The sequence below is a fragment of the Phyllosticta citriasiana genome, assembly GCF_038021145.1.
Source record: "Phyllosticta citriasiana strain CBS 120426 chromosome Unknown IWZ02scaffold_3, whole genome shotgun sequence".
NCBI classification, from domain to species: Eukaryota; Fungi; Ascomycota; class Dothideomycetes; order Botryosphaeriales; family Phyllostictaceae; genus Phyllosticta; species Phyllosticta citriasiana.
Genome location: NW_027117280.1, coordinates 2,352,646 through 2,378,631, shown reverse-complemented (window position 1 = coordinate 2,378,631; position 25,986 = coordinate 2,352,646). Strand labels below are relative to the sequence as shown.

General features: G+C 54.5%; 10 protein-coding genes and 1 non-coding gene across 11 annotated transcripts; 6 read left to right on the top strand and 5 right to left on the bottom strand.

The window, feature by feature from the left end:
- Positions 1-86: 86 nt before the first annotated feature.
- Positions 87-2,034, top strand: IWZ02DRAFT_488598 (uncharacterized protein; the record flags this gene model as incomplete). The annotated part of the gene is made up of 2 exons (XM_066769479.1): positions 87-1,948; positions 1,998-2,034. The coding sequence occupies 2 exons, from the start codon at positions 87-89 to the stop codon at positions 2,032-2,034; spliced, it is 1,899 nt and encodes a 632-aa protein (XP_066625666.1).
- Positions 2,035-2,968: 934 nt separating this feature from the next.
- IWZ02DRAFT_515194 (uncharacterized protein) lies at positions 2,969-5,484 on the top strand (the record flags this gene model as incomplete). Its single annotated transcript, XM_066770637.1, has 1 exon — positions 2,969-5,484. The coding sequence occupies one exon, from the start codon at positions 2,969-2,971 to the stop codon at positions 5,252-5,254; it is 2,286 nt and encodes a 761-aa protein (XP_066625665.1). The 3' UTR covers positions 5,255-5,484.
- IWZ02DRAFT_193558 (uncharacterized protein) lies at positions 5,485-6,549 on the top strand. Its single transcript, XM_066762465.1, has 2 exons — positions 5,485-6,073; positions 6,124-6,549. Exons 1-2 carry the CDS (start codon positions 5,714-5,716, stop codon positions 6,304-6,306), a joined length of 543 nt encoding a protein of 180 aa, XP_066625664.1. The 5' UTR covers positions 5,485-5,713; the 3' UTR covers positions 6,307-6,549.
- Positions 6,550-7,686: 1,137 nt separating this feature from the next.
- IWZ02DRAFT_372861 (potassium transporter) lies at positions 7,687-10,386 on the top strand (the record flags this gene model as incomplete). The annotated part of the gene is made up of 6 exons (XM_066764663.1): positions 7,687-7,920; positions 7,966-8,355; positions 8,401-8,567; positions 8,613-8,967; positions 9,136-9,954; positions 10,165-10,386. Coding segments are annotated over 6 exons (2,187 nt in total), but the record flags the coding sequence as incomplete, so codon positions are not given.
- Positions 10,387-10,570: 184 nt separating this feature from the next.
- Positions 10,571-13,094, bottom strand: IWZ02DRAFT_193578 (mate-domain-containing protein). Its single transcript, XM_066762466.1, has 2 exons — positions 11,004-13,094; positions 10,571-10,947 (listed from the first exon to the last, which is right to left on the bottom strand). Exons 1-2 carry the CDS (start codon positions 12,825-12,827, stop codon positions 10,837-10,839), a joined length of 1,935 nt encoding a protein of 644 aa, XP_066625662.1. The 5' UTR covers positions 12,828-13,094; the 3' UTR covers positions 10,571-10,836.
- A 267-nt stretch (positions 13,095-13,361) lies between these two features.
- Positions 13,362-14,677, bottom strand: IWZ02DRAFT_372212 (RIO1 family-domain-containing protein; the record flags this gene model as incomplete). The annotated part of the gene is made up of 2 exons (XM_066764613.1): positions 13,362-14,561; positions 14,615-14,677. The coding sequence occupies 2 exons, from the start codon at positions 14,675-14,677 to the stop codon at positions 13,362-13,364; spliced, it is 1,263 nt and encodes a 420-aa protein (XP_066625661.1).
- Positions 14,678-14,961: 284 nt separating this feature from the next.
- IWZ02DRAFT_488593 (armadillo-type protein) lies at positions 14,962-17,852 on the top strand (the record flags this gene model as incomplete). The annotated part of the gene is made up of 5 exons (XM_066769478.1): positions 14,962-15,097; positions 15,142-15,206; positions 15,252-15,416; positions 15,461-15,810; positions 15,854-17,852. 5 exons carry the CDS (start codon positions 14,962-14,964, stop codon positions 17,850-17,852), a joined length of 2,715 nt encoding a protein of 904 aa, XP_066625660.1.
- A 243-nt stretch (positions 17,853-18,095) lies between these two features.
- On the top strand, positions 18,096-19,210 carry IWZ02DRAFT_488592 (glutathione S-transferase; the record flags this gene model as incomplete). Its single annotated transcript, XM_066769477.1, has 3 exons — positions 18,096-18,101; positions 18,145-18,391; positions 18,438-19,210. 3 exons carry the CDS (start codon positions 18,096-18,098, stop codon positions 19,208-19,210), a joined length of 1,026 nt encoding a protein of 341 aa, XP_066625659.1.
- A 328-nt stretch (positions 19,211-19,538) lies between these two features.
- IWZ02DRAFT_t29 lies at positions 19,539-19,628 on the bottom strand. The gene has a single exon. It is a non-coding gene; the product is annotated as a tRNA-Gly (tRNA).
- Positions 19,629-22,400: 2,772 nt separating this feature from the next.
- IWZ02DRAFT_193353 (uncharacterized protein) lies at positions 22,401-23,692 on the bottom strand. Its single transcript, XM_066762464.1, has 3 exons — positions 23,423-23,692; positions 23,319-23,377; positions 22,401-23,272 (listed from the first exon to the last, which is right to left on the bottom strand). The coding sequence occupies exons 1-3, from the start codon at positions 23,519-23,521 to the stop codon at positions 22,534-22,536; spliced, it is 897 nt and encodes a 298-aa protein (XP_066625658.1). The 5' UTR covers positions 23,522-23,692; the 3' UTR covers positions 22,401-22,533.
- A 487-nt stretch (positions 23,693-24,179) lies between these two features.
- IWZ02DRAFT_193351 (aldehyde dehydrogenase-like protein) lies at positions 24,180-25,859 on the bottom strand. Its single transcript, XM_066762463.1, has 3 exons — positions 25,322-25,859; positions 24,386-25,273; positions 24,180-24,339 (listed from the first exon to the last, which is right to left on the bottom strand). Exons 1-3 carry the CDS (start codon positions 25,724-25,726, stop codon positions 24,226-24,228), a joined length of 1,407 nt encoding a protein of 468 aa, XP_066625657.1. The 5' UTR covers positions 25,727-25,859; the 3' UTR covers positions 24,180-24,225.
- Between the last annotated feature and the right edge of the window lie 127 nt (positions 25,860-25,986).

Sequence of the window (25,986 nt, the reverse complement as noted above, 5' to 3'; positions counted from 1 at the left end):
CGCTGTGAACAAGAGACGGTTCGCTGACTTCCTGCTCTTCATTCAACTCTGTCGAAATCCAGCTGATCCAGCACACGGAACCCGAGATGTCGGATCTACCAGATGTCACTGCTCCAATAACAGATGACCTGCTCTTCAGGGCAATCCTCAGTGTCACAGAAGCCATCAGTCAGAGCGACACCAACGACGACGAATTCAGCTTGTACAATGTCAATCTAGGGCCATCATGCGTTCGAATCTTGAGAAGCGGAAAGCCTATACTGCTTCCATGGCCAAGAGATGTTAAAGGCGAACGCCAGATGCTACTTGTCCACGCTCGCTATGTGGAGACCCAAGATGACCAAGAAGTGACAAGCGATGATAATTCGGCAACAGCCCGAGTTCAAATCGACTTTTACGTCATGTCCAATTCCAAGCCTGACGAAAACGAGATGTCGCAAATGGAAGACTACATCACAAACTTTCTTCACGATGAAAATTGGTTCGATGCCAGCCAGAAGTCCGGACCGACATACAAGTGGTTCTTAGCCTGTCGAGGAGACGACATCGTGCGCAATTTCGCTGTCGCATACATCGCAATTGCCCTTGCCTTGGGCCTGAAACCAACACTTGGAAAACTGGCCTGGAATGATCAACAAAAGGTACATGCGCAGGACGGCATCACATATGCCGTGGAGGGAGGCATGACGCCCGCTCACTTCCTCTCTCTCTTTCACTATTGGAACTTTGTTGAGAATCCCCCTCCAGCGAATCCGAACTGGGGACAGAAATTTTTCGACTACACCAAGGATTTGAGAGACCAAAGTCATTTCGATGGAGTTTGGAAGGAGGTCTCAGATGAGCTTCAGCGGCAGCAAGAAGAGCAACAGCAACAGCAACAGCAGCCGGAATGCACCGAATGCAACGTCGCCGGCCACTGTCTTGGAGATTCTGGCACAGGAAACGGACACGAATGCTCCCGCTGTCCTATCCCGGATCACTGCCTTCCCTGCGCAGCATGTCCCATCACTAGCCATTGCATTCCCGATATCACACAGGAGGCTGAGCAAGGGGATTCTTACCTCTGGAGTATCCATGCGTTCAGATCGGAATATGCTCAGGCTAAGAGACGCGCTGAGACCGCTATACCAGGCACGACTGTACCACGGGCGTCGCTCTTTGGCATCAGAAGTGGAATGGGTCTCTTTGAAGACGCTGTCGTGATGGCAATCATGGCTGTCACGGAAGCCATCAGCGTCAATGGTCGGGGCCACACTTTCAGCATGTTTGGTGATGAGGTGTATTCCATGGCCAATCTTGACGCAGCTTCTAGGCGTGAATCCGGGATAGAAGAACCCACAGGCGAGCCTAATATAAACACCGACGTTGTGCGCCAGCGCCGCGATTTGATCCTGCCAATCATGAGCTCAGACCCGACAACTCCCGGCGCTATCGGGCACATCTGGCTGGCTGTGGTGCAAGCAATTGCGGAAGACGCCTATCGCGTCGACGTCTACGACAGTCAGGGAGGCAAAACTGTTTCCACAGCAACGGAAACCTTCGTCCAAAACTTCATCCGGCGAACGCAATGGTCGTCCAACGATCCCTACGACTACGAAAGGCCGCAAGAACTATTCTTCCAACGAACAGCCGCAAAACAGACTCAAGGAACCCTGGACTGCGGAATCCATACGATACTGAATGCGTGGTCCGTCGCCCTCGGCCTACCCCTAAACCCCACACCCCACCTCGACCGCCTCCACCACGCCATAGAAGCCATCACGTACGCCGCCTACGGCATCATTGACTGCAAGACCATCTGCCAGCTGCTGCACCACCTCGCTTGGGTCCAGCCCGGCAGCGCGCCGCCTCCGGATCGCCAGTTCAAGCGCACCGTTTTCCTGCCGGCGCCGCAAATCATAAATGACTATCACGACAACTTGTGGAACGAAGAGGGACTGTTTCTCGCGTTGGGATCGAGGGAGGTCGAGACGTTGGAGGACTGTGTTTCGTGCCAGGTCCAAGCGCATTGTCATCTTCCGGATGGCAGATTGAGACCGGTCAATGTGGGTGCGGTTGCGCAGCTTGCGGCGGAGGAGGAGTCGGGGGAAAGAGGTGTGCAAAGAGTGGATTGGTGGGGCGGGAAGAGGCGGCGTTCTGAGACGACTGAGGGGACTGAGCACGCGAGGAGAAAGCGGAGGAGGACGTGAGAGTGGCGCGTCTATGGTGAGTGGGAAAAGAAATGGCGCTCCGTGACCGCGGACGACTGCTCCCTAGAGGATGTCTCATTTCTTTCTGCACCCACCGTGCCTCAGTTCTTTTGAATGGCTGGCCCCCATTTCGCATTCTTGGGTACCCCTGATTCTGAGCCTGGGCGGCGCCCGACTCGCGTCTGAGTATGCCTCCCTGGACACTTGAAAATGCGCTCCCTTGCTCAGATTCATTGGTCAAACGGCGCGGAGAAAGGAGGTTGTGCTGCTTTGCCGCTACGAGCGCATGGAATTTGATCGCGAGCGTAACGGTAGCGGGTATAGCAAGTGTTGGTCGTCACTGTCGATGCGGATGCTGTATTGGCCTCTGGCGCTTTTGGCCCATCACATTGCGACTAGCTGCTATGCGGAGCCGTGTGCTTTGCTTCTAGATCAGACGCATTGGTGTGGGCTGGTGTTGGTTCGATAAGGCTGTGAAATATCCCCACGCGCGGAGGACTCGGCCTTTCATCCGAGTTTTGCAAGGCCAACTGCTTGCTGCTGCAGGTCGTGTCATCTGGCCTTGAAGTCTCTCAACCAACAAAGACACAAGACTGCCTTTGATTGGGATTCTTCGTCCCGCCGGAAAAGTAGCAACAAAGCGTATTTAGTTTGTTACTTGGAACTGCAATCGACAAAGGGAATTAGTGGGGTTCTTGCTTTATACATGAGAGCAATCACTGATTTTTTCGTTTCTTGTTCACATCCACTTCTCGAAAATTTCGTCAAACGGGTTCAAAATGAGAAAGGTTACGAAGTTCTTAAAGAAGAAATATCCAACCCTGACGACAGATACCGATCCAGAACCAGATGAGGACCTGGTTCTTCGAGCCATACTGAGCGTCACGGAAGCCATCAGCCAGAATGACCCGACCAACGAATTTGGCCTCTACTCGTACGACTCGTGGAATAGCCAAGGCAGTGGCGCCCAAAGTGATCCCATGCTGAGGAGGAGAAGGCAGGTCTTGCTCCCGTGGAGAGTGAATGATGCGGGTCAGAATGAACTTATCCTGGTCCATGCTCGCCTCGAGGACAACAGCCAAGAAGGCGCAAGCAGTACTGCATCGACACAACCAAGGCTTGCACTTACCTTTTACAATTTCAGCTCACACGCCATAAAAACCGTCAATGCGAGGAATGGACATGCACAGCTCGTCAGACAATTCCTCATTGACAGAGACTGGTTCGGTTCTGATCCTGACCCTCCGCAAGCCCACATCGCAGACTGGAAAGATGCCACTCGGGCTTTCGACACAGGCCGCCACTTTTTGCTCATCCTCGTCGCCATGGCGATTGCTCTGAATCTACAAATCCGAGAAAAACTCCCGAAATTGGGCAACCAAAAAAACTTCGCAACAGACAAAAAGTACGGGTCGGCCGTCATCAGCGACGCGGCCAGCGGAGTAGCAACGCCTTCGCACCTCTTGGCTGCACTTATCAAGCTCACGGTCGTCGAGGACCGCGATGATTTTTATGATGCATGGGGACAGGAACTTTTTACTCATACGGTGGATTTGAGCGGTGGCGCGTTTGAAACGTATTATGGAAATATCAGGAATTCGATTGCTCTGCCTGCGGGACACAACAACAGAGGCTCCCAGAGCGCGGGAAATGGCGCAGACGATACAAATCATGGCGGTGGTTGGGGGGAAAATGCTTCAGACCCGCCACCGGACACTGCGCAAGAGACACCACCGGATCAAACTGGGAATCGAACGCAGGACGGAAGACAAAATGTACAGAACGATGCACTGCAAGATGCACGGCGAGATGCACAGCAAAATACAGCGCAAGATGGACATCAACATGGAAACCAACATTGCCGTCACTGTATTGTGCCCAGTCATTGTATCCCTGATCTCACACATGAGATTAGCAAGGGAATTTTGTATCACCAGAACATTCATTGGTTCCGTCAATACTTCCAGGAGGCTCAGGGAAACGCCCTTGCGGCGGTTCAGGATCAGGGGATACGTAAGATTGATCTATTCTGTGTCAGGAAAGGAATGAGGCTATTCCAAGATGAAGTCATTCTGGCTCTCATGGCAGTTACTGAATCTATCAATCGCAACGGCAGGGGGCACAGCTTCAGCCTTTTTTCCGAAGAGGTGTATTCAAACTCTCTAAACAACATCCCAAGACCTACAGACCCCAACGACGTGGCCAACGCCCGGTTCGAAGTCGTCCGTCCGCGTCATGACTTGCTTTTGCCCGTCATCAACCAACGAACCTCTAACGACTGCGGCCACATTACCCTCGCCGTGGTTCGATTCCAGAAAATTAATGGGAAAGATGACTACAACGTCGAGATCTTTGACAGCGAGGGACCTAGTGAAGTCAGCGAGTGGTCAAAATCCTTCGTTCGAAGATTTCTCATCAACTCCCGGTGGTGGAGCCGAGAATCGAGCAGCATACCGAGTGGAAACTGGAGTATGTCTCCCACTGGAATACAGAATGACGACTGGAGCTGTGGCTTCCACACGATCCTCAATGGATGGGCTTTCGCACTTGGCCTGCCACTGTCAACTGCGCCGAATCTACAACGGCTTGGATTGGCTGTGGAAGCCATTACATACGCAGTTTACGGGAACATAGACTGTAAAAGCATTTGCCAGCTTCTCTCTTTCCTAAATTGGGTTACTCCAGACGGCTTGGTCCCTCTCCAACGTCAGTTCAGAATCACGGATTTGACAGGAGTAAGCCGACGTCTCAACAACTATCATACAGAAATGTGGTGTCATGAAAGAGCGTTCGCATCCAACGATCCCGAGACATATGCGTCAAAAATGCGTAGTGCCTTCGACATTAGACCATGCAAAATGTGTCAGAAACCGTCGCACTGCGCAGATGAAACAGGTAATTTTCTGCCAGTTGACAGCTACATCACGAAGCTTGCAAATTGTTTGGGAGGCATGAAGAATTCTAGTGGTATACCAGTACTGTTCAGAAGCGGTGGTCGCATCAAAAAAAGGCGGCAGAGAGACAAGAGCGAGCATACGAGGCGAAGAAAGATGAGGATGACATGACGTAAAAGAGGGTTCGGACATGACCACGTTTTCCACTGGTAGCTACCGCTGCATGTCCATTGGATTGTTGGGGGGATTTTTTTTGTGAATTGTTTATTTAAAAGTGAATCAAATGTTCCCTCGTCGTTTGATGTGTGAAGAAATGCCGCAGTAGGTACAGAGAAAAAGATGACCTATTGGGGGCAGTCGTCCGCCATCCCAGCAGCGCCTAGGGAGCATTCGTTTGCCACTGCAGTTGCGCCTAGGGAGCATTCGCTCTCCACCGCAGTTACGCTTTGGCAGCAGTCGTTCGCAACGCAGCTAAATCCAGGGCGTGTCATTTCCTTTGTCACCTACTATACTGTGTGCATGCAAGCATTCGGCCAATAGAATTGCTCGAGGTGCACAGACCAATGACGTCTGTCACCTTTCCGAAAAGCTTCCCAAGAAGCAACCACCAAACTCTCCACAACCTGTCCCATGATGACGCCCGTACGACTCTCTCTCTCTGCTCGCCCGGTCCTCCGACTCTTCTTCAGCCGTCCTCGCCGGTCGTTCTCGAGAAGCGCGCCACGTCTCGCCGCCAGCAACGCGAATCGAATCTACACGTCGGTGCGCAATCCAGACGAGTTTGCCAACTTGCTCCTCCTCAGCGCCAGCTCGCGTCGGCCGCTTCTCACGCTCTGGACCGCATCATGGTGTCCATCATGCCAGGCGGTGAAGCCGATACTCGAGGAGCTGGTGGGCAAAGAGGGCGTCGGTGAAGAGCAGGGTGGAGTCGGATACGCAGAGGTTGAAGTCGATGCGGTGACGATTGGAGATTTGCCCATAACGTATCGGGTCAGTACACCAAGATCATCATGCGCGGACTCGAGCTGAAAGTGCGACAGATCAACTCGATGCCGACACTGCTGGCGTTTGACCGGCAAGAAGCGCAGTTTGAAACGCGAGTGACGGCAGTCGACAAGATGAAGAATCGCGACTTTTTGCGGCAGTGGATCGTAAGCGAGGCCAAGCGTCGTGGACAAGGTGGAGGAGGCGGTGCTGGCATCCTGGGGAAATGGTTTGGATGATGGATGGACACCCCTGTCTGGACTCCGCGTCGGCCTCCGCCGCAGTGGAAAATGGCGCACAGCGAATGGGTTTGCCCACGCCGTTCCAAGGGGAGGCTACGCTGCGAACACGATGCAAACGGCTTGAACTACTCACCAGTCTACGATTCTGCCCTATATGTGTGTTAGTGTAGGGCAGCTTTGCTCAGCAGTCTTCCCCTGCGCTGATCATGTAAATGGACAATCAACAGCTTGTCGTCACCGCTCCTCGACCACGAGTACCCTGCATCTTTTTACGAAGCACGTGTCGACCTGGATGACGTCCAAAACGCTGGAGAGATCCAGGAACCCATCTCCTCTAATCGGGAAGGTGGATGCGGCCCACATCAATTCAAATTTCAACAACAGGTTCGAGCTGTTACGAGATGGGACTCTCCAGCGGCCCAGTCGGATATTTGTATTGAATTGAAGTGTCCATGGCCTGACTCGCAAGCTAGCTGCATGGCATGTGGTCGTACCGATCGCACAGTTCCCCGCATTGTCGGAGCATGACTGTCGGCCTATACTCCGTTGCCCTTCAGTTTTCAGAGAAAGACGGTGAAAATTGGCAGGCTTTTGAGAGGAGGGCAGTGCTGGTGAGGACAAAGACGATATTCTGTTCGACTTCTGCAAACGACGCTGAATGAAAACTGCCGAACCAAAGGTTTGTTTGCGGGATATTTTGCTGCGGCATTTCTCTGCCAATCCGCGGCTGACGATAGCGACGAGACAATTGTGTTTGGCAGAGTCCACCATGGCCATGCCTGACGATGCTGGCTGGGCCTGCGCCTCGTCCGGCGCTCCGCTGATGGGCGAACCCTTCTCAAGTCACGTTCAAGCCGTAGTCATGAGCTTTACCAACTGGGATAAGCACTGCAGACAATTGAGCTTATAGAGGGATTCCTGCTCCGCCTCTCTTGTCATCCAACCTGGCGCGTGGCTCGTTATTGTCTGCTGCGCTGTGTCTAAAGATCCCGCGCAGCCTGCCCAACGCGGTGCCAGACCACCATCACTGCGCGCTTTTTTCCATCCACACAGTGCGCTGCGTTACCAAGTAATGGCAAACGCCTCTCGCGATCTTGAGCTCATCATCGAGTCAACTGCCTTGTCAAACGCGCATCGGTTGAAAAATCGCGCTTCTGCAAGGGTTGACGACGCCGCTTGCGTCGAAAAGGACATTGACCTCATCTACGACGAGGAGGAGGCTCTTGACGTTCAGTCGCGCGACTTTAAACAAAAACAGGCACCACACCCTTTTCCCCTCATTCCGACAAGGCTGACATTGGCAGGTTTTCCGGGGATGGACTTTGCTATGGTTGGTTGGCCGACAGTGGTTCGCAGCGTCGCTAATGTGGTTCTAGGCTGGCTTACCAGTCAATCGGCGTCATCTACGGCGATATTGGAACAAGTCCCCTCTACGTATACTCGTCCACCTTTTCTTCGCAGCCATCTCATGAGGATCTTCTCGGCGCTCTTTCTCTCATCATCTGGTCCATTACCTTGATTGTGACGGTCAAGTATGTCCTCATAGTCTTGTATGCCAATGATGAGGGAGAGGGTGGTACCTTTGCCATTTACAGTTTATTGTCTCGCTATGTAAGTGTTTTTGATTCCTTCTCTGGTCCTTACTGATCGCGACAGTGCAACATTGCAAAGCAAGACCCCAAGAAGAAGAATGCCTACAAACTCGAGCGATATGCATCGAATCAATTGCGTCCCAGCACTCGCAGTTTGCGCGAATTCTTGGAAAAGAGCCGCGTCTCGCATGCCATACTGAAAGCTTTGGCAGTCTTTGGTGTCAGTCTTGTCCTGTCGGACAGCATCTTGACTCCAGCGCAGTCCGTCTTGGGTGCAGTTCAGGGCCTCGAGGTTGTCACCCCAGGCATCTCCAACAGCACCATCATTGGCGTCTCTTGCGCCATTCTCGTCTGCTTGTTTTTGCTCCAGCCGCTCGGCATCCACAAACTTGCCAGCTGCTTTGCTCCGATCGTCATCATCTGGCTCCTTTTGAACCTCTCCTTTGGCATCTATGTAAGTCAACCAGTTGACATTCCGTCCATATACTGACCATGTCAGAATTTGGCCACGTACGACTGGACCGTCCTCAAGGCCTTTTCGCCCTACTTTGCCGGGAACTTTTTGGTTCGCAACAAGACGGACGGATGGATCTCTCTTGGTGGCATCTTGCTGTGCTTCACTGGTGTCGAGGCACTGTTTGCCGACATGGGTGCCTTTTCCAAAGAGTGAGTACTTGCCTTTTGGTTCTGAGTTCGATACTGAGTTCTCAGGGCTATTCAAATCTCATGGCTTGGACTCGCATACCCATGCTTGCTCTCCGCCTACATTGGCCAAGCTGCCAACATTTCCCAAAATGAGGGCCACTACTCCAACCCCTTTTTCAACACGGTACCTCCTGGAATGTTGTACCCTTCGCTCATCATCTCCATCCTCGCCGCCATTGTCGCTTCTCAGGCTCTCATCACCAGCACGTTTCAGTTGCTCTCTCAGGTCATGAATATGTCCTACTTTCCTCAAATCAAAATGATTTACACGAGTGAAAAGTTTCACGGCCAGGTTTACATTCCAGTGGCCAACTGGCTCATGATGATTGGAACTGTCATTGTCACGGCCGTTTTCAATAATGTAAGTTAGTCCCATGGTGTCTGTCAGGTGAAATGAGACCGGGTGTATCGACGCAGCTCCCTAGCTTCCAGTTGAAGATGGGCGCTGCTTTCGCAGTCCAGGCGCAATCATATCTTTTGACACCACCTCGACCCCTTGTCTCTAGTTCATCGCTAATTGTGTGTGTAGACCACAAAACTCGGACACGCCTATGGCTTTTGCGTCATTCTCGTAGCCTTTATTACCACCAACCTCGTCGCTATTGCCGCTCTCATGGTTTGGAGATTCCGCTGGTTCGTCGTCCTCCCTGTCTACCTCGTCTTCGCCACTCTGGATGGACTCTTCCTCACTTCGGCCGCGACCAAATTCGTCGACGGTGCCTGGTTCACCTTTGTCCTGGCCGTTTTGCTATGCAGCGTCTTCATTCTCTGGAGGTATGGAAAGGAAAAGCAATGGGCCGCCGAAGAGAAGAAGCGCCTGGATCTCCGCGAGCTCATCATCAAAGACGAAGACGGCAAGCCTCGTCTGACGGATCGCTGGGGCGGCGGCGAAATCAACCGGATCAAGGGTCTTGGTCTCTTCTTTGACAAAGCTGGCGACAAGGTCCCGGCTGTCTATGAAGAGTTCATCAAGAAATTCGAGGCGCAGCAAGATGTGCACGTTTTCCTCCACCTGCGCGCACTCCACATGCCGCACATCCCCGACGAAGAGCGCTACTCGGCTTCGGGTACTTCGATGCCAAACTGCTACCGGCTGACGATTCGTCACGGCTACAACGACCACCCCATCAACGCGGACCTCGGATCAACCGTCTACACACAGCTCCGCCACGCGCTCGTCCGCGCAGCTCGTCCCGTCGGCACACGCAGTGTCAACTTCGTCTCCTCCGACCTCAAATCATCCGCAACTGCACAAACGATGCAAACCCGCAACAACATTTCGCCAACGCGCCAACCCGCTGCCAGCCTCGAACCCAACGTCATCCCGGGTCCGCTCGAACCATCCAACGTCGGCATCTCCCGTTCCACGAGCCCCGCGCCGCCCTCCATCCTCATCGACAGCGTCGAGCCGACCCTGTCCAACGCCGGCTCAGACCGCAGCCGCAGCAGCGACTCGCAGGGCAAACACTCGCACGAGCGGCACCGCCGAAACTCGTCGGTCCGCTTTGCCGGGCCCGCCGACACGCCGTATACGGCGCTGCCCGAGAGTGCGCTCAAGCGCCGGCTGGCGGCGCTCGATGCGGCGTACGCGACGCAGGTCGTCTACGTTGTTGGCAAGGAGGAACTGCGTTTGCTGGGCCCGGCGACCTTTTGGGGCTGGTGGCGCCAAGGGGTGCTGAGTGTGTTTTTGTGGCTTAGGGCGAATACGAGGGCGAAGGTGGCGAAGATGATGGTGCCGGTTGATAAGTTGGTTGAGGTGGGTTTTGTGAGGGAGTTATAACAATCGCTGTGGTGAGGTTGGAGTGTTGTGTGTGGGGGAGAAGGATCGATGCAGTAGACTGAGCAAACTGAGGGGTGGGTGTCAAGAGAAATCTTGGTTTTGCAACCGCCGCATCTGCGGAACATTCGTTTTACGATTACAAGTGAAGCCAGGGAGCACGTACCAATTCTTTCAACACTCAGTCGCCGCGGCGCACAGATTGAAAACTGGGAGCTCGGGACGACAAGTTGCAAAAGATACGTGACGACAGCTTTGGATACCCCAATCACAGCAGCGCTTAAATAGGCAATGAAAACAAGAATTACAATTTTGATGCGCCGAAACGCCGTGCATGCCAAATGGCAGAGATAGATGCGCAATGCTTTCAAATGTACAGATGCAAGTGTTTTTGGGGGGGAGGGAGTGGGGGAAAAGAGAGACAGACTCCATAAATGCGCGAGCGCAATCCAATCATCCCATAGCGTTACGCCTGTGCGCGTCTTCGACCGCGCGCTGGAAATTCGTCTTATAGATGAAGAGACCCTCGATGCCGGAGACGAGCGCCAAACCAATAGCGGGACCCTGTAAAGGCCAGTCAGCGCAGCGCACAAAAGAAGGGGGAAAGGGGGCAAACGTACCGCCCACAACCCATACAGGCCCCAACCGAGGCCGAACCCGGTGCCAAAAGAAATGGGCATGGCGACGACATAGTAGCTAAAAAGATTGACGTAGCCGCCGATTTCCTGGCGGCCGAGGCCGCGCAGGATGCCGGAGCAGGCGGCGGCGATGGCGTCGAACCACTGGAAGGCGGCGCAGACAGGGAGGATGGCGGCGACGACGGCGACGACGTCGGGGTCGCTGGAGAAGAGGTGCGGGATGTGGTTGCGTAGGCTGGACAGCAGGACCATATTGAAGATGCCGATGACGGCGGCGACGGCGAGGGAGACGGCGGCCGCCGTCTTGGCCGCGCTGGACAGCGTCGCCCCGATCAGGTTGGCGATGCGCGTCGATGCCGCGATGGACACGGGGAACGGCAGGTAGTAGGTTAGCGCTGAGATGGACGATAGCACGCTCTGCGCTGCTAGGTGCGTCGTGGAGATCCAGCTTGCTGACAGCGTCAGGATTTCGAAGGCTAGGAATTCGGCGAGCACCATGACGAGGCCCGGCAGTGCGAGTCGGATCATCGGGCCCCAGTTGCGCAGCGCGGCGCGCGAGAAGCCGCACCAACACTGCCGGCCGTCGACGAAGCACACGTAGAGGAAGAGGAAGAGCGGGAGCAGATTTTCGGTGATGGCGACAGCGATGGGCGCCCCGACGAAGCCCCAGTTGAATTGCCACACGAACAGCCAGTTGAGGAACGCGTTGAGCGGCGCGCAGATGAGTAGCACGTACAGCGTTGCGGAGAAGAGTCCTTGTGCTTGCACGTAGCGCTTTGCGCTCTCAAAGGCCGCGTAGCCTGGCGCGCCAAAAATCAAAATTTTGAGGTACAGCCCGGCGAGTCTGGCCGTCTCTTTCTCGGGCACAATGGCTTCGAGGATTTGCGTTCCGGCTGCCCAGACAACGGCAATGGGGATGGTAATGACCCAGAGAAAGTAGACCATGCGCTGAAGCTGCAGGCCGACGAGCGTCTTTTTTCCCGAACCGTACGCTTGCGCGCACAGAGTGTCCAGCGAGGTGGCCAGGCCTTGGTAGACGGCGTAGCCCGTAATGTTTGCCGTCATGCTGGCCAGACTGACGGCGCCGAGCTCAATCTTGCCAATGTGGCCGACGGTGAACACAGAGGCGATTGTCAAGCTGTATTGGAGCAAAAAAGTGATGATCAGGGAGCGCGAGTACTTGGCCAGCACCTTGGCCTCGCGCTGCCATGTCGTTTCAATCATGCCGGCCGCAACAGCCTCTTCCCAGCGCTTGTTGATTTCCTCGGGTGAATCGTGGCCGCCATAGGGTTTGTTGGAATCTTCGTTGCCCAGCAAGGCGGTGCGCTCGTCTGCTCCAGCGCTGGCGTGATCCACGGCCGCCTCCTCGTCCAAGCTGCGGCGCAGCCGCGGAATCGAAAATTTGCCCTGCAGCGGGCGAGCGTCGGCACTCCCTCTGCGCGGGTGCTTGGGCGGAATCAAGCTGTTGTCCCGCAGCAAACTGCGCTCGTCGTGTAATGCCTCTTTGCGCTCGCGCTCGGTCAGATATCCATGCTCTTGCGCGCTGTGAACGACAGTCCCTCGAGGCCCGCTCGCCACGGCGCTCGGGCGGTGATAGCCCTCTTGGAACGTGTACTCGGACGGCTTGAAAGACTCATCCTCGACTTCGTCATCTATGGCGAACTCTGCGTCCTCGAGGTCCTGGGCAATGGCGGCCGCGGCAATGGGCGACGATGCATTGAACGACGACAGCTGCGATCTGAACGAAGTGCTGAACAGACCTGGACCTGGCTCAGGAACGCGGCTAGGCACGTCTTTTGGCCCCATGTTGAAAGAAAATTGAATGGATCAAGGTGAAAGAGACGAGGCAGTCCTGATATGGAGCCTCGGGTGGCGGGACAGTAATCATTGCTAGGGCGCGCCGATAGGAAAAAGGTGCCTTTAGGGGACAGGGCCGGCAGCTAGCAACCGACTATCTGATGAGTGGCAGCCGCTGCGCCGGCGGCTCTCTTCCTTTAACAGCATGTCTACCCGATCCGATGGCGGCGTAGTGACTGTGGTATCTGGCGCAGTGGTACGGCTAGAAAAGGCTCGACGTGCGTATAAACTTTTCAATGTTTGTCCTACTCCACGTCATTGGCTGCGCGCCCTTCGGTTAACCATGCGCGAATCGGATGCCGCCCCGCTGCTTTCTATCTATTGCTTCATCGGTCATCGTCGTCCTGAACTGACCACGGCTAACTTAGCGCTACAGTTCGCATTGAGCGTGTGCGTATGCCGTGTTTCCACGCCACTGCCAGACGCCCATCAGAAGGCACCGCAGCTGTCATGCAGCCTGACCGCCCTTTGGCCGCGAGCCATTCATATTGCCCAACCAGACGCTGCCTTGGCTGACTTGCCCTTGGCTGGCGCCTTGGTTGGAATGTCAAATGCCTCTGGTGTATCGTCGTTGATTTGCAACACCGTCATGGCTTGATCCAACTCGTCGTCGTCCAACTCGATGGCTGCTTTTTCTTCAGCCACCGGCACCTCGTCTTCTGCTGCCTCTTCTTCGTCATCTTCTTCATCCTGGTCCTCTTCTTTCACCTCAGCCTCGTCGGCTCCAAAATCCCTCATATACGCCTCCAGTTCTTTTGCCATCTTCCTGCTGAATCCCGACGCCTCCACATCAACGTCGATCCGTCGCGCTCCGGCAGCCTCGCCAACCACCTTGACTGCATCTTTGAAAAATGGTCCGGCTTCGTCGCTGACAAATTGGAATCGTCGTTCGAAGAAGCGCTTGATGCAATTGACGTCTCTGTCAAAATAGTATTCTGCGTTGGGATGATCAATCGAGACCATTTGTGGAAAATCGATCAAGACTGGTCGGAGTGCGATTATGGGTTCTCCCGACTCTGTCGTGTCTGCCTTTTCTTCTACCAGAATGTTGAATTCATTGAAGTCTCCGTGGATGAGCCCGAACTTGACAAGGCGCAGGATGATTGACATTAACTTGGTGTACAATGTCGCTGGGTCGGCAACCTTGGAAATGGTCCTCATGGGAAATGCGTCAATCAAACTCATGACAATGGTGTGCCTGTTTTGTGCAATCGGCTCGGGAACAACGAAACCCGAGTCCTTGAGAGCTTTCATAAAGGCGTACTCCTTGAGAGCGGCCAGACGCGACATGTACATCCAGGATCCTGAAGAGCGGTTGCGTAGGTAGTCTCGGTTCGCCTTGACTGTACGAAAAGAAATGCGCCCAAGGCGGTGGATCTTGAGCACCCTCTGTACGCCACTCGGAGAAGCCACGACGTAAATGTCAGACTCCTTGCCGACACCAATTTGGTTGCCTACGCTGAAAATGTTGTTTTGTTTCCGGTGCGTGTTGAGCGCAAGATAGTCCAGGCCGCCGTAGGTCAATCGGTATCCGTCGTACTTAGCGTTCTTGACTTTGGCGATGAGGCCAACCTTGGCCAGGTTGGAGATGCATTTGTGAACGCCGCTACCACCGCGTAGGCCAGAAATATTGGCAATCAAGGGAGTGGGAACGATTTCGTGGTTTTTGCTACCCATTTCCACCTACGCACTCATCAGCCGTTAGTTGGGACTTTTGGACGGGATTTGCCACTTACAGCAGTGAGGACTCTCCAGTCCTCTTGCGTGAGGTAGCGCATAGCCTTGGTATTGAGCTTCATGGCGATTTGAATTTGCTGTGGTGTTGGTGATATTCTTCCGTCGCGTTGCATCACTTTTGGCCGGAGCGGATAATCTTCGGGCGGATCTCAAGCTAGCGACAGCCATGACGGGAGCTTCAGTGGACGCCGCCGGCAGACGCGCCTCAGCATCCAAACACCTTCATTCAACCACCTCTCCACAACCACCATCTGCCATCTGGTTCCGAGTTGTTTCGAACTTCGGACTCCTTCCTACTCTCTCCGAAACCCTCGACTTTTTCGCCGCCGCTCGCTAATCCGCCACCATGGCAAAAGAGGACGAGAAGCCCACCTCTGTCGACAAGGGCAAAGGAAAGGCTGTGGACGAGAAACCCAAGGAGCCGAAGAAGGACAAGGATGGCAACATAATCAAGGAAGATGAGAAGCTGGATTTGCCGCCGGGTTGGTTCGCCGATGAATTGCGAGGACGCCGCTGACTGAAGCAGAGGAGCTGAGTGAGGAGGACCAACAGCTCAAGAACGAACTCGACATGTTGGTTGAACGGATACAGGTGCGTTGATCACAGGTGGTCCGCGACAGCTGCTGACTTGGTTAGGAATCAAACACCAGCCTGTACAAGCCCGCGCTCGAAGCTATCAAGAACTTTATCAAGACGTCGACATCTTCGATGACGGCGGTTCCAAAGCCCCTCAAGTTTCTCCGCCCACACTACGAGTCGCTCGAAAAGACGTACGAATCATGGCCGGAAGGAGATGACAAGGTATGGACGCGCGGATGGTAGATGGCATGTGTTGACAGCTGTAGGCTTCATTTGCGGACGTCATGTCGGTTCTCGGAATGACGTCGTCGGACGAGAGCCGCCGCGACACTTTGAAATACCGCCTACTGGCGCCATCCAACGATCTTGGTTCATGGGGTCACGAATACATGCGCCATCTCGGTCTCGAGATTGGACAGGAATTCCAAGAGAGATTGAACGAGGACAAGCCATCTGACGACTTGATTGAGCTCGCGCTCAACCTCGTTCCCTTTTTCCTTAAGCACAATGCCGAGGCCGACGCCGTCGACATTCTTAGTGAGCTCGAGATGATTGAGTCGATTCAGCAATACCTGGACCAAGATACCTTTTCTCGAGTCGCGCTCTACATTGTCAGGTAAGTTGCGACCACTGTCATCTTTCTTTTCTAACAAAATCAGCATGGTTCCCCTTCTCCCCTACCCCGACAACGACCGCTTCCTCCGCACCGCCTACAAGATCTACCGCCAGTACAATCAATACACCCAGGCCGTCGTGATTGCCATTCGTCTGCACGACAAGGAGCTGATTCAGGATGCATTCAACGCCACCGAGGACAAGTCGATCAAGAAGCAAATGGCCTTTTTGATTGCTCGCCAACGGATCGTGATTGACTTGCCTGAGGAGGAGGAAGACGGAGAGCTGGCCGAGTGTCTCAATAACACGAGGCTGTCAGACTACTTCAAGGTCCTTGCCAAAGAACTCAACATTTTGGACCCCAAGACCACCGACGACATTTACAAGACGCATCTCGAGAGCTCCCGGACAGCAGGCTTGACCAATACCGATTCAGCAAGACACAACCTGGCCAGCGCTTTTGTCAATGCGTTTGTCAATGCAGGATTCGGCAACGACAAGATGATGTTGGTCGAGGAAGACAAGCACAGTTGGGTGTGGAAGACAAAAGACGAGGGCATGTTGTCGACGGCGGCCTCGCTGGGTTTGTTGATGCTGTGGGATACCGAGGGCGGCTTGGACAAGATTGATCGCTACACCTACCTCGATGAGGATCAAATCAAGGCCGGAGCCATGCTTGCGGGTGGTATCGTCAACTCTGGCGTGAGGAGCGACGCCGACCCGGCCATGGCTTTGCTGGGAGATCAAGACAATCTCGAAGCCAAGAGCGTGCCCATTCGAGTAGCATCCATCATGGGTCTTGGTCTGGCGTATGCGGGATCCAACAAGGAGGAACTGCTCGAAATTCTCCTGCCCATCGTCTCTGACACGTCCCTCGACATGCAACTCTCTGCCATGGCCGCCCTGTCACTCGGAATGATCTTTGTTGGTTCGGCGCAGAGCGACGTAAGCGAGGCCATCATTCAGACATTCCTTGACGAGGACCGCACAAAGCAGCTCAAGGACAAGTGGACAAGGTTCATGGCTCTTGGTCTTGCGCTCCTCTTTTTCGGCCAGCAAGAAGAGGTTGACGTCATACTCGAGACCCTCAAGGCGATTGACCACCCCATGTCCAAGCCCACGTCTGTCCTTGCCGAGGTGTGCGCGTGGGCCGGCACCGGCGCCGTGCTCAAGATTCAGCAGCTGCTGCACATTTGCAACGAGCACATTGAAGACGAGAACGAGGAGAAGAAGGGCGACGAGCTCCTCCAGGCCTACGCCGTCATTGGCATCAGCTTGGTGGCCATGGGCGAAGAGGTTGGCCAAGACATGGTCCTCCGCAACTTTGGTCATTTGATGCACTATGGCGAGGCCAACATTCGGAAAGCAGTCCCCTTGGCCATGGGTCTCCTCAGCCCCAGCAACCCGCAGATGAAGGTCTACGATACATTGTCGCGGTACAGCCACGACAATGACAATGAAGTGGCCATCAACGCCATTTTTGCCATGGGTCTGTTGGGCGCCGGCACGAACAATGCCCGTCTTGCACAGCTGCTGCGTCAACTGGCCTCGTACTACTCGCGAGACCCCAATGCACTCTTCATGGTGCGCATCGCTCAGGGTCTGCTGCACATGGGCAAGGGCACTCTGGCCGTCAACCCCTTCCATACGGACCGCCAGGTGCTTTCCCGCGTCGCCGCAGCGGGTCTGTTGACGGTGTTGGTGTCGCTGATTGATGCCAAGCAATTCATTCTCGCCGAAAGCCATTACCTGCTCTACTTTATGGTTTCGGCCATGCAGCCACGCTTCCTCATTACCCTGGACGAGGAGCTCAAGCCGCTCATGGTGAATGTGCGGGTTGGTCAGGCGGTGGACGTGGTGGGCCAAGCTGGTCGGCCAAAGACGATTACTGGCTGGCAGACGCAGAGCACGCCAGTGTTGTTGGCGTATGGCGAGCGTGCGGAGCTCGAGGATGAGCAGTACATTAGCTTGGGTAGCACCCTGGAGGGCATAGTGATTCTGCGCAAGGCAAGTCCATCCACCCTCGCTGAAGACGTTCACTAACTGTTTTTAGAATCCAGAATGGGAGGAGAAATAGGCCAAAAGTAGAGGTAGCATTGCGGGATAAATAGAGCATTCCATTGCAAATGATATTGATGTGTCAGCGTGTTTGCAGGGTTTGTCAGTTTTGATAAGCAGCAGTGATGACGAAAGCGGGGCGCGGGGTTCGTGTATAGCCACGACATGGCCGCACTTACGCGACTCCGTCTGCTTGCTCGACACTTTTCCAGTGCGAATCGATTGAATATGGCTGTGAGGCTCTCGTTCCAATTGTCTACATCAACTGACGAGTCAGAGCAAAAACATTCTCAACTGGGTGGATCCCAATGACAAGTCGGGCGAGTTTAAACGACAAACATCAGTCTTCCGCAACTTCATCTCGGCCGCCCCAGGAGCAGAGTTCCCGCCCGAGAAAGGCAGATATCACTTATACGTCAGCTATGCGTGTCCGTGGGCGCATCGAACACTCATTGTGCGCAAGCTCAAGGGATTGGAGGATATAATCGGGTATACCAGCGTGCACTGGCACATGGGCGAGAAGGGTACGTCGCATCTTCTGGAGAAGAATGTCGCTGACTCGACACCCAGGATGGCGCTTCGCAACGGCTGACGAGCAAAAGGAGGGCCTGCCGGGCGACAATGTGACGGCTGACCCGCACCACCCAACCTTCACGCACCTGCGCGACATCTACTTCTCGCAAGACCCCAACTACGGGGGGCGCTTCACGGTGCCGACGCTGTACGACACGGCGACCAAGCGCATCGTGTCGAACGAGAGCAGCGAAATCATCCGCATGCTGTACACGGAATTCGACGCGCTGCTGCCGGCGCAGTACCGCGCGCCCGCCGTCGACCTGTACCCCGAAGCACTGCGCAGCGCCATCGACGAGGCCAACACCTGGATGTACGACGACATCAACAACGGCGTATACAAATCCGGCTTCGCCACTACACAGGCGGCCTACGAAGGCGCGGTGACGAAGCTATTCGCCGCCCTCGACCGCGCCGAGGCGCACCTGGCGTCGACGCAGACGCTGTTCTATCTCGGCGAAAGCATCACCGAGGTCGACGTGCGCCTGTACACGACCATCGTCCGCTTCGACCCCGTCTACGTCCAGCACTTCAAGTGCAACGTCCGCGACATTCGCAGCGGCTATCCGCACCTGCATGCCTGGCTTCGCCGCTTGTTTTGGACTGTCGACGCGTTTGGCCCTGCTACTACTAACTTTGATCATATCAAGCGCCATTATACGCAGAGCCATGCGCAGATCAATCCGAAGGCGATTACGCCTGTTGGCCCGCTGCCGCATATTTTGCCGCTTGAGGAGGAGGTGCCGGCTGTGCAGCAGAAGGCGCGTTAGTTCGAATGTATCTTGTTTTTGCTTGTTGGCTTGTCGAGTTATGTGAGGTGAAGCGAAAAGAGAACGGCGCTTGGTGACAAAAAATCTTGGCGCACGACAAAAGTACCTACATAGGTCACTAGATGGAGTGCAAACCGGGGAGCGTTCAAGCCCAGTATTCCAGAGAAACCAAGCGTCCACAAGCTCCATTCCATTTTCCATTTCCCACACCTTCCACAATCCATCCTCGCCAACAAAAAGAAGAAAGTCAACTGAAACCGCTACACATGCAAGCTAAGTGAAGCGAGCGAGCAAGGCAGAGGCCAGCAAAACAAAAGACAAAAAATCATGCGTCGGCCGAGACTCGAACTCGGATCTCAAGCTGATCTACTATTGGGGCAGTGGAAGGCTTGAATGATAACCCCTACACTACCGACGCTCGATGAGACTTACATTTCTTTAGTAATATATAATTTTAAAATTTAACATTGTCCCTACCTCACTTCCCTCCGACGACTTCACCTCGTCTAGTTGACCGCGTCGCTGTCTATTTTGCGCTAGAGTTTTCGCATAATGGTGGGTCTGAGGCTGCATTTTTCGATTGGAGAGGTGAGTGATGGGCTGAATGGTGTTTGGTTTGCGCAAATGCTGTGTGGTTCGACATGACTCCTCTCTTCCACCCGTCCAAAAGAAAACTTCCACGGCACGCAAGTTCCTCAACTATCTCAAAAGGCAGTACGGTAACGCCTTTTTTCGCCATTAAAATACGTCTCTACGAAGTGTTTCCTACCAACGAACTTTTCTGCTCCCCTCTTGCACTCCCTAGAGCGATTCACGCTACAGGCTGCGCATCGTTCAACAAAGCTTAATATTAATGTTTGTTGTAGCCACGGAAGCTTTTTCCCCCTCGAGCGCAAGACTGTACCGGCGAATCGCGGGGGAGGAATTGTTGTGACGAGCGCCCGCGTGGTCCGGCTTCATGGTGCCCTGAGGCTTGAGTGCGCGTTGGCTCCGAGTCGCGACCGTCACTCTGGGGACTTTGCGATACGATCATTCTTCCGACGACTTTCTGAACATCACGAAGACAATCACAGCGAAGATGCAAGGCATGCGGCAAAAAAGAACGGGAGAAGCTTCATTGGTTCGCCACGTCAAATTCGAAAACAACGCCCTGCGAACCACGGAACCCATCCAGCGAACCAAGTAACAGAAAAAGACGTTGCAAACCAGACAGATAGACAAACCACGCCCGGTCGCAAGGGAGAAAAAGAGAAGATCATCAATCCCAACAAACGGACCAACTTCTCCCAGCACCACGTTCCGTTGCAGCCACCGTCGAGCACGCGACCGGAACTGCAAACCGTGGAAGCGTTGAGCCGTTCTCGGTCGTCGTTGGGGGTTTCCAGAGTATAAGTACCTGTACAAGACACAAAAAATTGGGGGTCAGCCGAAGCTGACCACTTGTGAATATCCCCACTTCAGTTGGTGCCAGCAGCACTCTGTTTTCGTCACAGGCCGAAGCCTTCGATAAGAATGAGTGGAGGGTTAGTAATGAGGGGTTTTCAACAGATTGGGAATACCCACCTTCAACAGCAACCGACAGCAGCCAGCAGCAGGCCGGTGATGAGAGTCAAGAAAGCCGAATCTGTCGCTTCCGACGCTTCGCGATGTGGGTCAGTCTTTGGGACTCCCGTCTTCCCTTTGCTTTTCGGCGACGACGGCGAAGGGGAGACGGGCTTAACGAGCGCCTCAACGCGGCCCGGCACTGATGATGCTCTGAGGCCTGACTGCTGGTGTTGTTTGACGAGGAGATGGAGAAGAACGAAGAAGACGACTGGAGAACGTATAGGATGGAGGAGCAGGGATCGAAGTGAGTTATATGGTTCCCCCCGACACAGATTGTTCTTGCTTTCCTATGGGCTTGTTTACGCTTGACTAGGCGACGGGGGAGGTAGGACTCTGCGACGAGAAACGACGAAAGAGGCTCCAGAAGAAACGGCTGTTGACTCAGGAGTCGACTGCGTTGGGTTGATTCTTCGTTGAGAATGCGCTACGGACTGAACTGAACGACTGCGGGTCACGATCGAGAGGAAGTCACAGTTTGCTGGCGGCGGCACGACGGAATCTACGGAAACAGGCACACAGCACACACAGCAGGAATCGCCTTTTGACTGGCAGCAGGTAACATGCCCGCGGCAACCACACAAACCAGAGGATCGTCACAGAAGCTGCCCATCTCAAAACCTCTCTCAACCAAACCCGCAGGATAAGGAAACCAACTAATCATCATACAGGAGACAAAATCGAATCGCCTGAATACAGGGCAGGTAGATATCCAAAAACCACATCCATCCATCACCTTACCCCTGACGACCCGAACCACCGCAGAAACGAGGAGCAAGTGCACCACTCACTCGCAGGGTGCTTGCTACCTTATCTACCCATCTACATCTAACTTACCTGAAAACACACTCAAAACCCTGTGCGCAGCATTACAGAACATCCAGCACAGCAGCAGCGCACTGTCATCTACAACACGCATGGAAACCACGAATCCAACACCCACACGCCGCCAGAACCTCGGACCGTACCGCACTAGACTGGATTGGCACCGTGTCTTTTCTTCTTCACGGCAGGCAAGCAAGGGCGGAGGAGCGCGCACGCTGGATCGACGAAATTGCTTTCGTTACTGCCTCGCTTTGACTCCTTTGCTTGCTTGCCCGCCATGCCATGCCATGTGGAAAACGCGGAAGGGAGTGCGTAGTGAATGGAAAAGGGCTGGCGTGTCGGAGGCGAGCTGGCGAGGCGTGTGGTAAAGCATTCTTGGGCAGAGGGGAGGTAGGTACGTGTGTTTGTTTGTTTGTATGTATGTATGTATGGAGGAGGGAGCGGTGGAGATGTGGGGATGAGGATATGGATGTGTCACGAGTACTGTACATTGGTAGTGATGGGAGTGGGAGTGTGAGTGGGAGATGCTGTGGTGCCAGAGGGAGTTTCGAATTGGATTTGATCTATTCTACAGCGTACATGCTACAGGGTGTCCGGCTTTTGGTGCGTGTGAAACTACTGACTGACTGACTGACCAATGGCGCGTACTGGGTACGTAGTATTACATGGATATCTGGAAGCAAGAGTAGGTGTCGACCAGTCGTGGGAAGAGGTCGAGCTGAACAAGGGAAGAGAAAGAAAGATAGTAAGAGAAGGAAGGAGGAGGAGGAGGAGGAGGAGAGAAAAGGTGGCGGGATGAACAAGACCCGACAAACTGCGTAGGTAGGTAGATGGGCAGTCACCTTCGCACAGCCATCTCGCGGACATCAGAGGGGAATTGCAGGAGAAAACGCACATCACGCCCTAACCTCCTTCTCCTGCCCACATCCACCAACTACCTCAAACTCGCAATCGCGCTCACTGCCACCCAACGTCACCGAATCGCGGCCGAGCGCCAGACTCTTGACCGACACGTTGGTGGCTCCCGCGCCTTTGACGACCTGCACATCGAAGCCCTCGTCGACGCGCTCTGCCGCCGGCTGCTGCGTCTGCGTCTGCGTCTTCTTCTCGTCCCACCCGCTGCCAACCTCCTCACGCCCAATCGGATGCGCCTCTTTCCAGCTCACCCGCAGCCCGGCGCTCCACCGCCAGCGCCGCGCTGTGCCACGCGCCCGGTCGAGCCGCGACACTTCGGCGCCGTTGCGAGCATGCGGCCGCCCCAGGTCTGGTGCCGAGGCGCTGGTCACGCCGATTCTGCTGATGTTGCATAGATTGCGTGCGGGACTGCGGGGCGGGACAGGCGGCTTTTGCGTCGTCGTTTCTGCTGGTTGAGGCAGTTGGAGGGGTGCGAATGAGAAGAGGGGCGGAATGAAGGGGGCGGAGCTCTCTCGCGTAAACGTGGTCTTGATTTTGATGGTCGGGGTTGCGTTGGCTGAGGATGAAAAGTCGCCCGTGGGGCCGACAATGGTGCGGGGGGAGGAAGGGGCCGAAGCGGAGGTGTAGCCAGAGGGTGACGAGGCAAAGGTTGTTGGAAGGGGAGGAATGGTCGGTTTGGGAAGAGTTTCGATGGCGGCTTTTTGGCGGAGAAAGGTCTCTCTGGCATTGTGTGAGTTGTGGTCGACGCAGGTGATGGAAGGCTTACTGCTCTGGCGTAAGGCCTTCTAGTTTGACTTCTAGTCGTCGGAAGTCCGTTGGTGATTGCTGACATTGTTAGCCTTGGTCATCATCGATTTGTTGTCAACTTACAATTTCCAGCCCCCCTTTCCGTGGTTGGTAGCATGGAAAGATACTGGCGGCTACCCCCTTGATATCAGCCAGTCTGGCAAGCATCCACTGAGAAGCCATGGTGATGATGATGAAGCGTCTCAGACCAGCTATGACGTAAAAGGACAGACCATGTGGAAAAAACACGCTCGCTCAATGACAATCAAAAACGACAAAAAGATTTGCTCGGTTGAGGTATGGGAAGCCGGTGGCCGGTGGCTTGATGGAGAGACGAGACAGGAACGACAGAGACATATAAACGGCCGAGCCAGAGATTGCCAGATTCCCAAACCACACCAGCTCAGCGAGTTGCCACGCGTAAGGCCCATCCATTCCTTGCGTTTTACCCAGTCTGGGCATTCTTTGGTTTTGGGGGAATAAAGAAAGTCGCCTGCGTGCAATCATAGCCTCGGAAAGGTGTGGAATGGCGACAATTGACCACCAGAATATGTCTCGGTTGAGTGTAGCCAGTCGGTGGGCTGAAAAACACCTTGCCTGCACGCACTCCACACTGCCTTCAATGCGTACGTCTTGTGATGGTTTTGGTTGCTCTGGGCCACACGAGAGTTGCGAGCGAGTTAGCGTGTGCCACCGTTCCTTGCAGCAGGGGCAGCATTCCAGCTATGACACGCGCATTTCGAACGCGTTGCTCAATCATCTCTTATCACTTGGCGCCGGCGCTTGCCGGCAATAAACAGGTCAGGTGAGGACGTGTTGTCGCGTTTTGCTGCACCTTGCTTTGCACAACAAGTCTGCGTCACCCGCAGACAAAGAGTTTCCATTATCTATTTGGGGTATTCCTTGACGTGGTAGCTCTTGAGCTTGACAAATTGGTCGAATCCAAACTTGCTGAGCGTTTGGCCTTTGCCCGAGTCCTTCCATCCGACCCATGCAAGGTCCTGTACGAGTCAGCCATTTTAGTCGGTGAAACACGAGAACACTTACCGGACTAGGGTAGTCACAACGGTTGACAAAGACGGTGCCTGCCTCGACGTCGTCGGCCAGCGCATGTCCCTTTTCAACGTCCTTGGTCCAGATGCTGGCCGTGAGACCAAACTGGCTGTCGTTCATGAGGCGAATGGCCTCGTCGTCGTTCTTGACCTTTTGGACAGGAATGATGGGGCCGAAACTCTCCTCGGTCATGACGGTCATGGTGTGATTGACGTCGACCAAGAGCGTGGGCGGCACAAAGTTGCCCTCGGCAGGTGGGTTCTTGAATGTCTCATTTTCTGGGGTAGCGTTTTTGGCACCCTTGTTTAGCGCGTCTTGAATGTGCTCGCGAATGGTTTCTGCCGACTTCTTGGAAACGACGGGTCCAACGTGGGTCGACTTGTCAAAAGGGTCACCGAGCTTGTAGCCCTTGAGCACGTTTTGGACGTTGGCGACAAAGTCGTCGTAAATCTTCTCATCGACATAGACCCTTTCGATGCTGCAGCAGCTTTGGCCCGAGTTGAAGACGGCACCATCGACAATTTCTTCGGCGGCCCATGCAACGTCGACGTCGGATCGAATATAGGCCGGGTCCTTGCCTCCGAGTTCCAGGCCAACCTTGACGCTAACGCGGTCGCTGGCTGCACGTTGAACGGCGAGACCACCAGCAACGGATCCTGTGAAACACACGGCCTGAATGGCGGGGTTTCTGACCAATGTCTCAATCTGCGTGAGAGATCCGCAGTGAAAGTACTGAATAACGTTCTTGGGAATGCCGGCCTCGACGAATGCCTTGAAAATGTGCTCGGCGCTGGTGGGTGTTTGTGGAGAGGGTTTCAGAATGATCGAGTTGCCCGCAAGGATGGCGGGTACGACCGAGTTGATGAGGGTGAGATAGGGGTACTACAGTACATGGTCAGTCGAAGTCATGGTGGCGTGAGGGGTACTCACATTCCATGGGAACAGAATCAACACTGGACCAACAGGAGTCTTTTTAATGTATCTCCTGAACCCCTTTTCAGCCTGGCCATCGGTAGAGCTCAAGGCCTCATCGCTAATCTTGAGCAGGTACTCGCCGCGCATGACGGCCGTCGCCACCTCCTTGGCAGTGTATGCAATTGGGCGGCCCATTTGCTCGGTGATTTCCTTGGCCATTTCATCCTCGCGAGCGCTAATGTTCTTCAGGGCCTTCTTGACAATGGCCTGCCTCTCGGCAAGGGTAGTCTTTTTGAATGAGTTAAAGGCTTCGAGAGCATTGGCGGGGAGAGCCTCAAGGTCGGCGTCAGACAAGCCGTTGCGCGTGACGACTGGCTTATTGGTGACGGGAGAAATGGTGGTGATTGTTTCGACAGACATTTTGAGTTGTTTGTCAGAAGCTTGGAGGCGTGGAAGGGCTTGGAGGGGCTTGGAGGGGCTTTGGTGTTGACAGCCAGGGCTTCAGGCATGACGTCGCGGGGTCTCTTCGGAGCGCTATCGGCGCCAGTCCCGCCGACCGCGGCCTGGGTATCAACACCATCAGACAGACCATCACCAGTCATCGACATTACTACCTCTCTCTCCTCGTCGTTTCTTTGCCCGATTCCGGCACTCGGAGACTGCATTCGGCACCCAGCAAC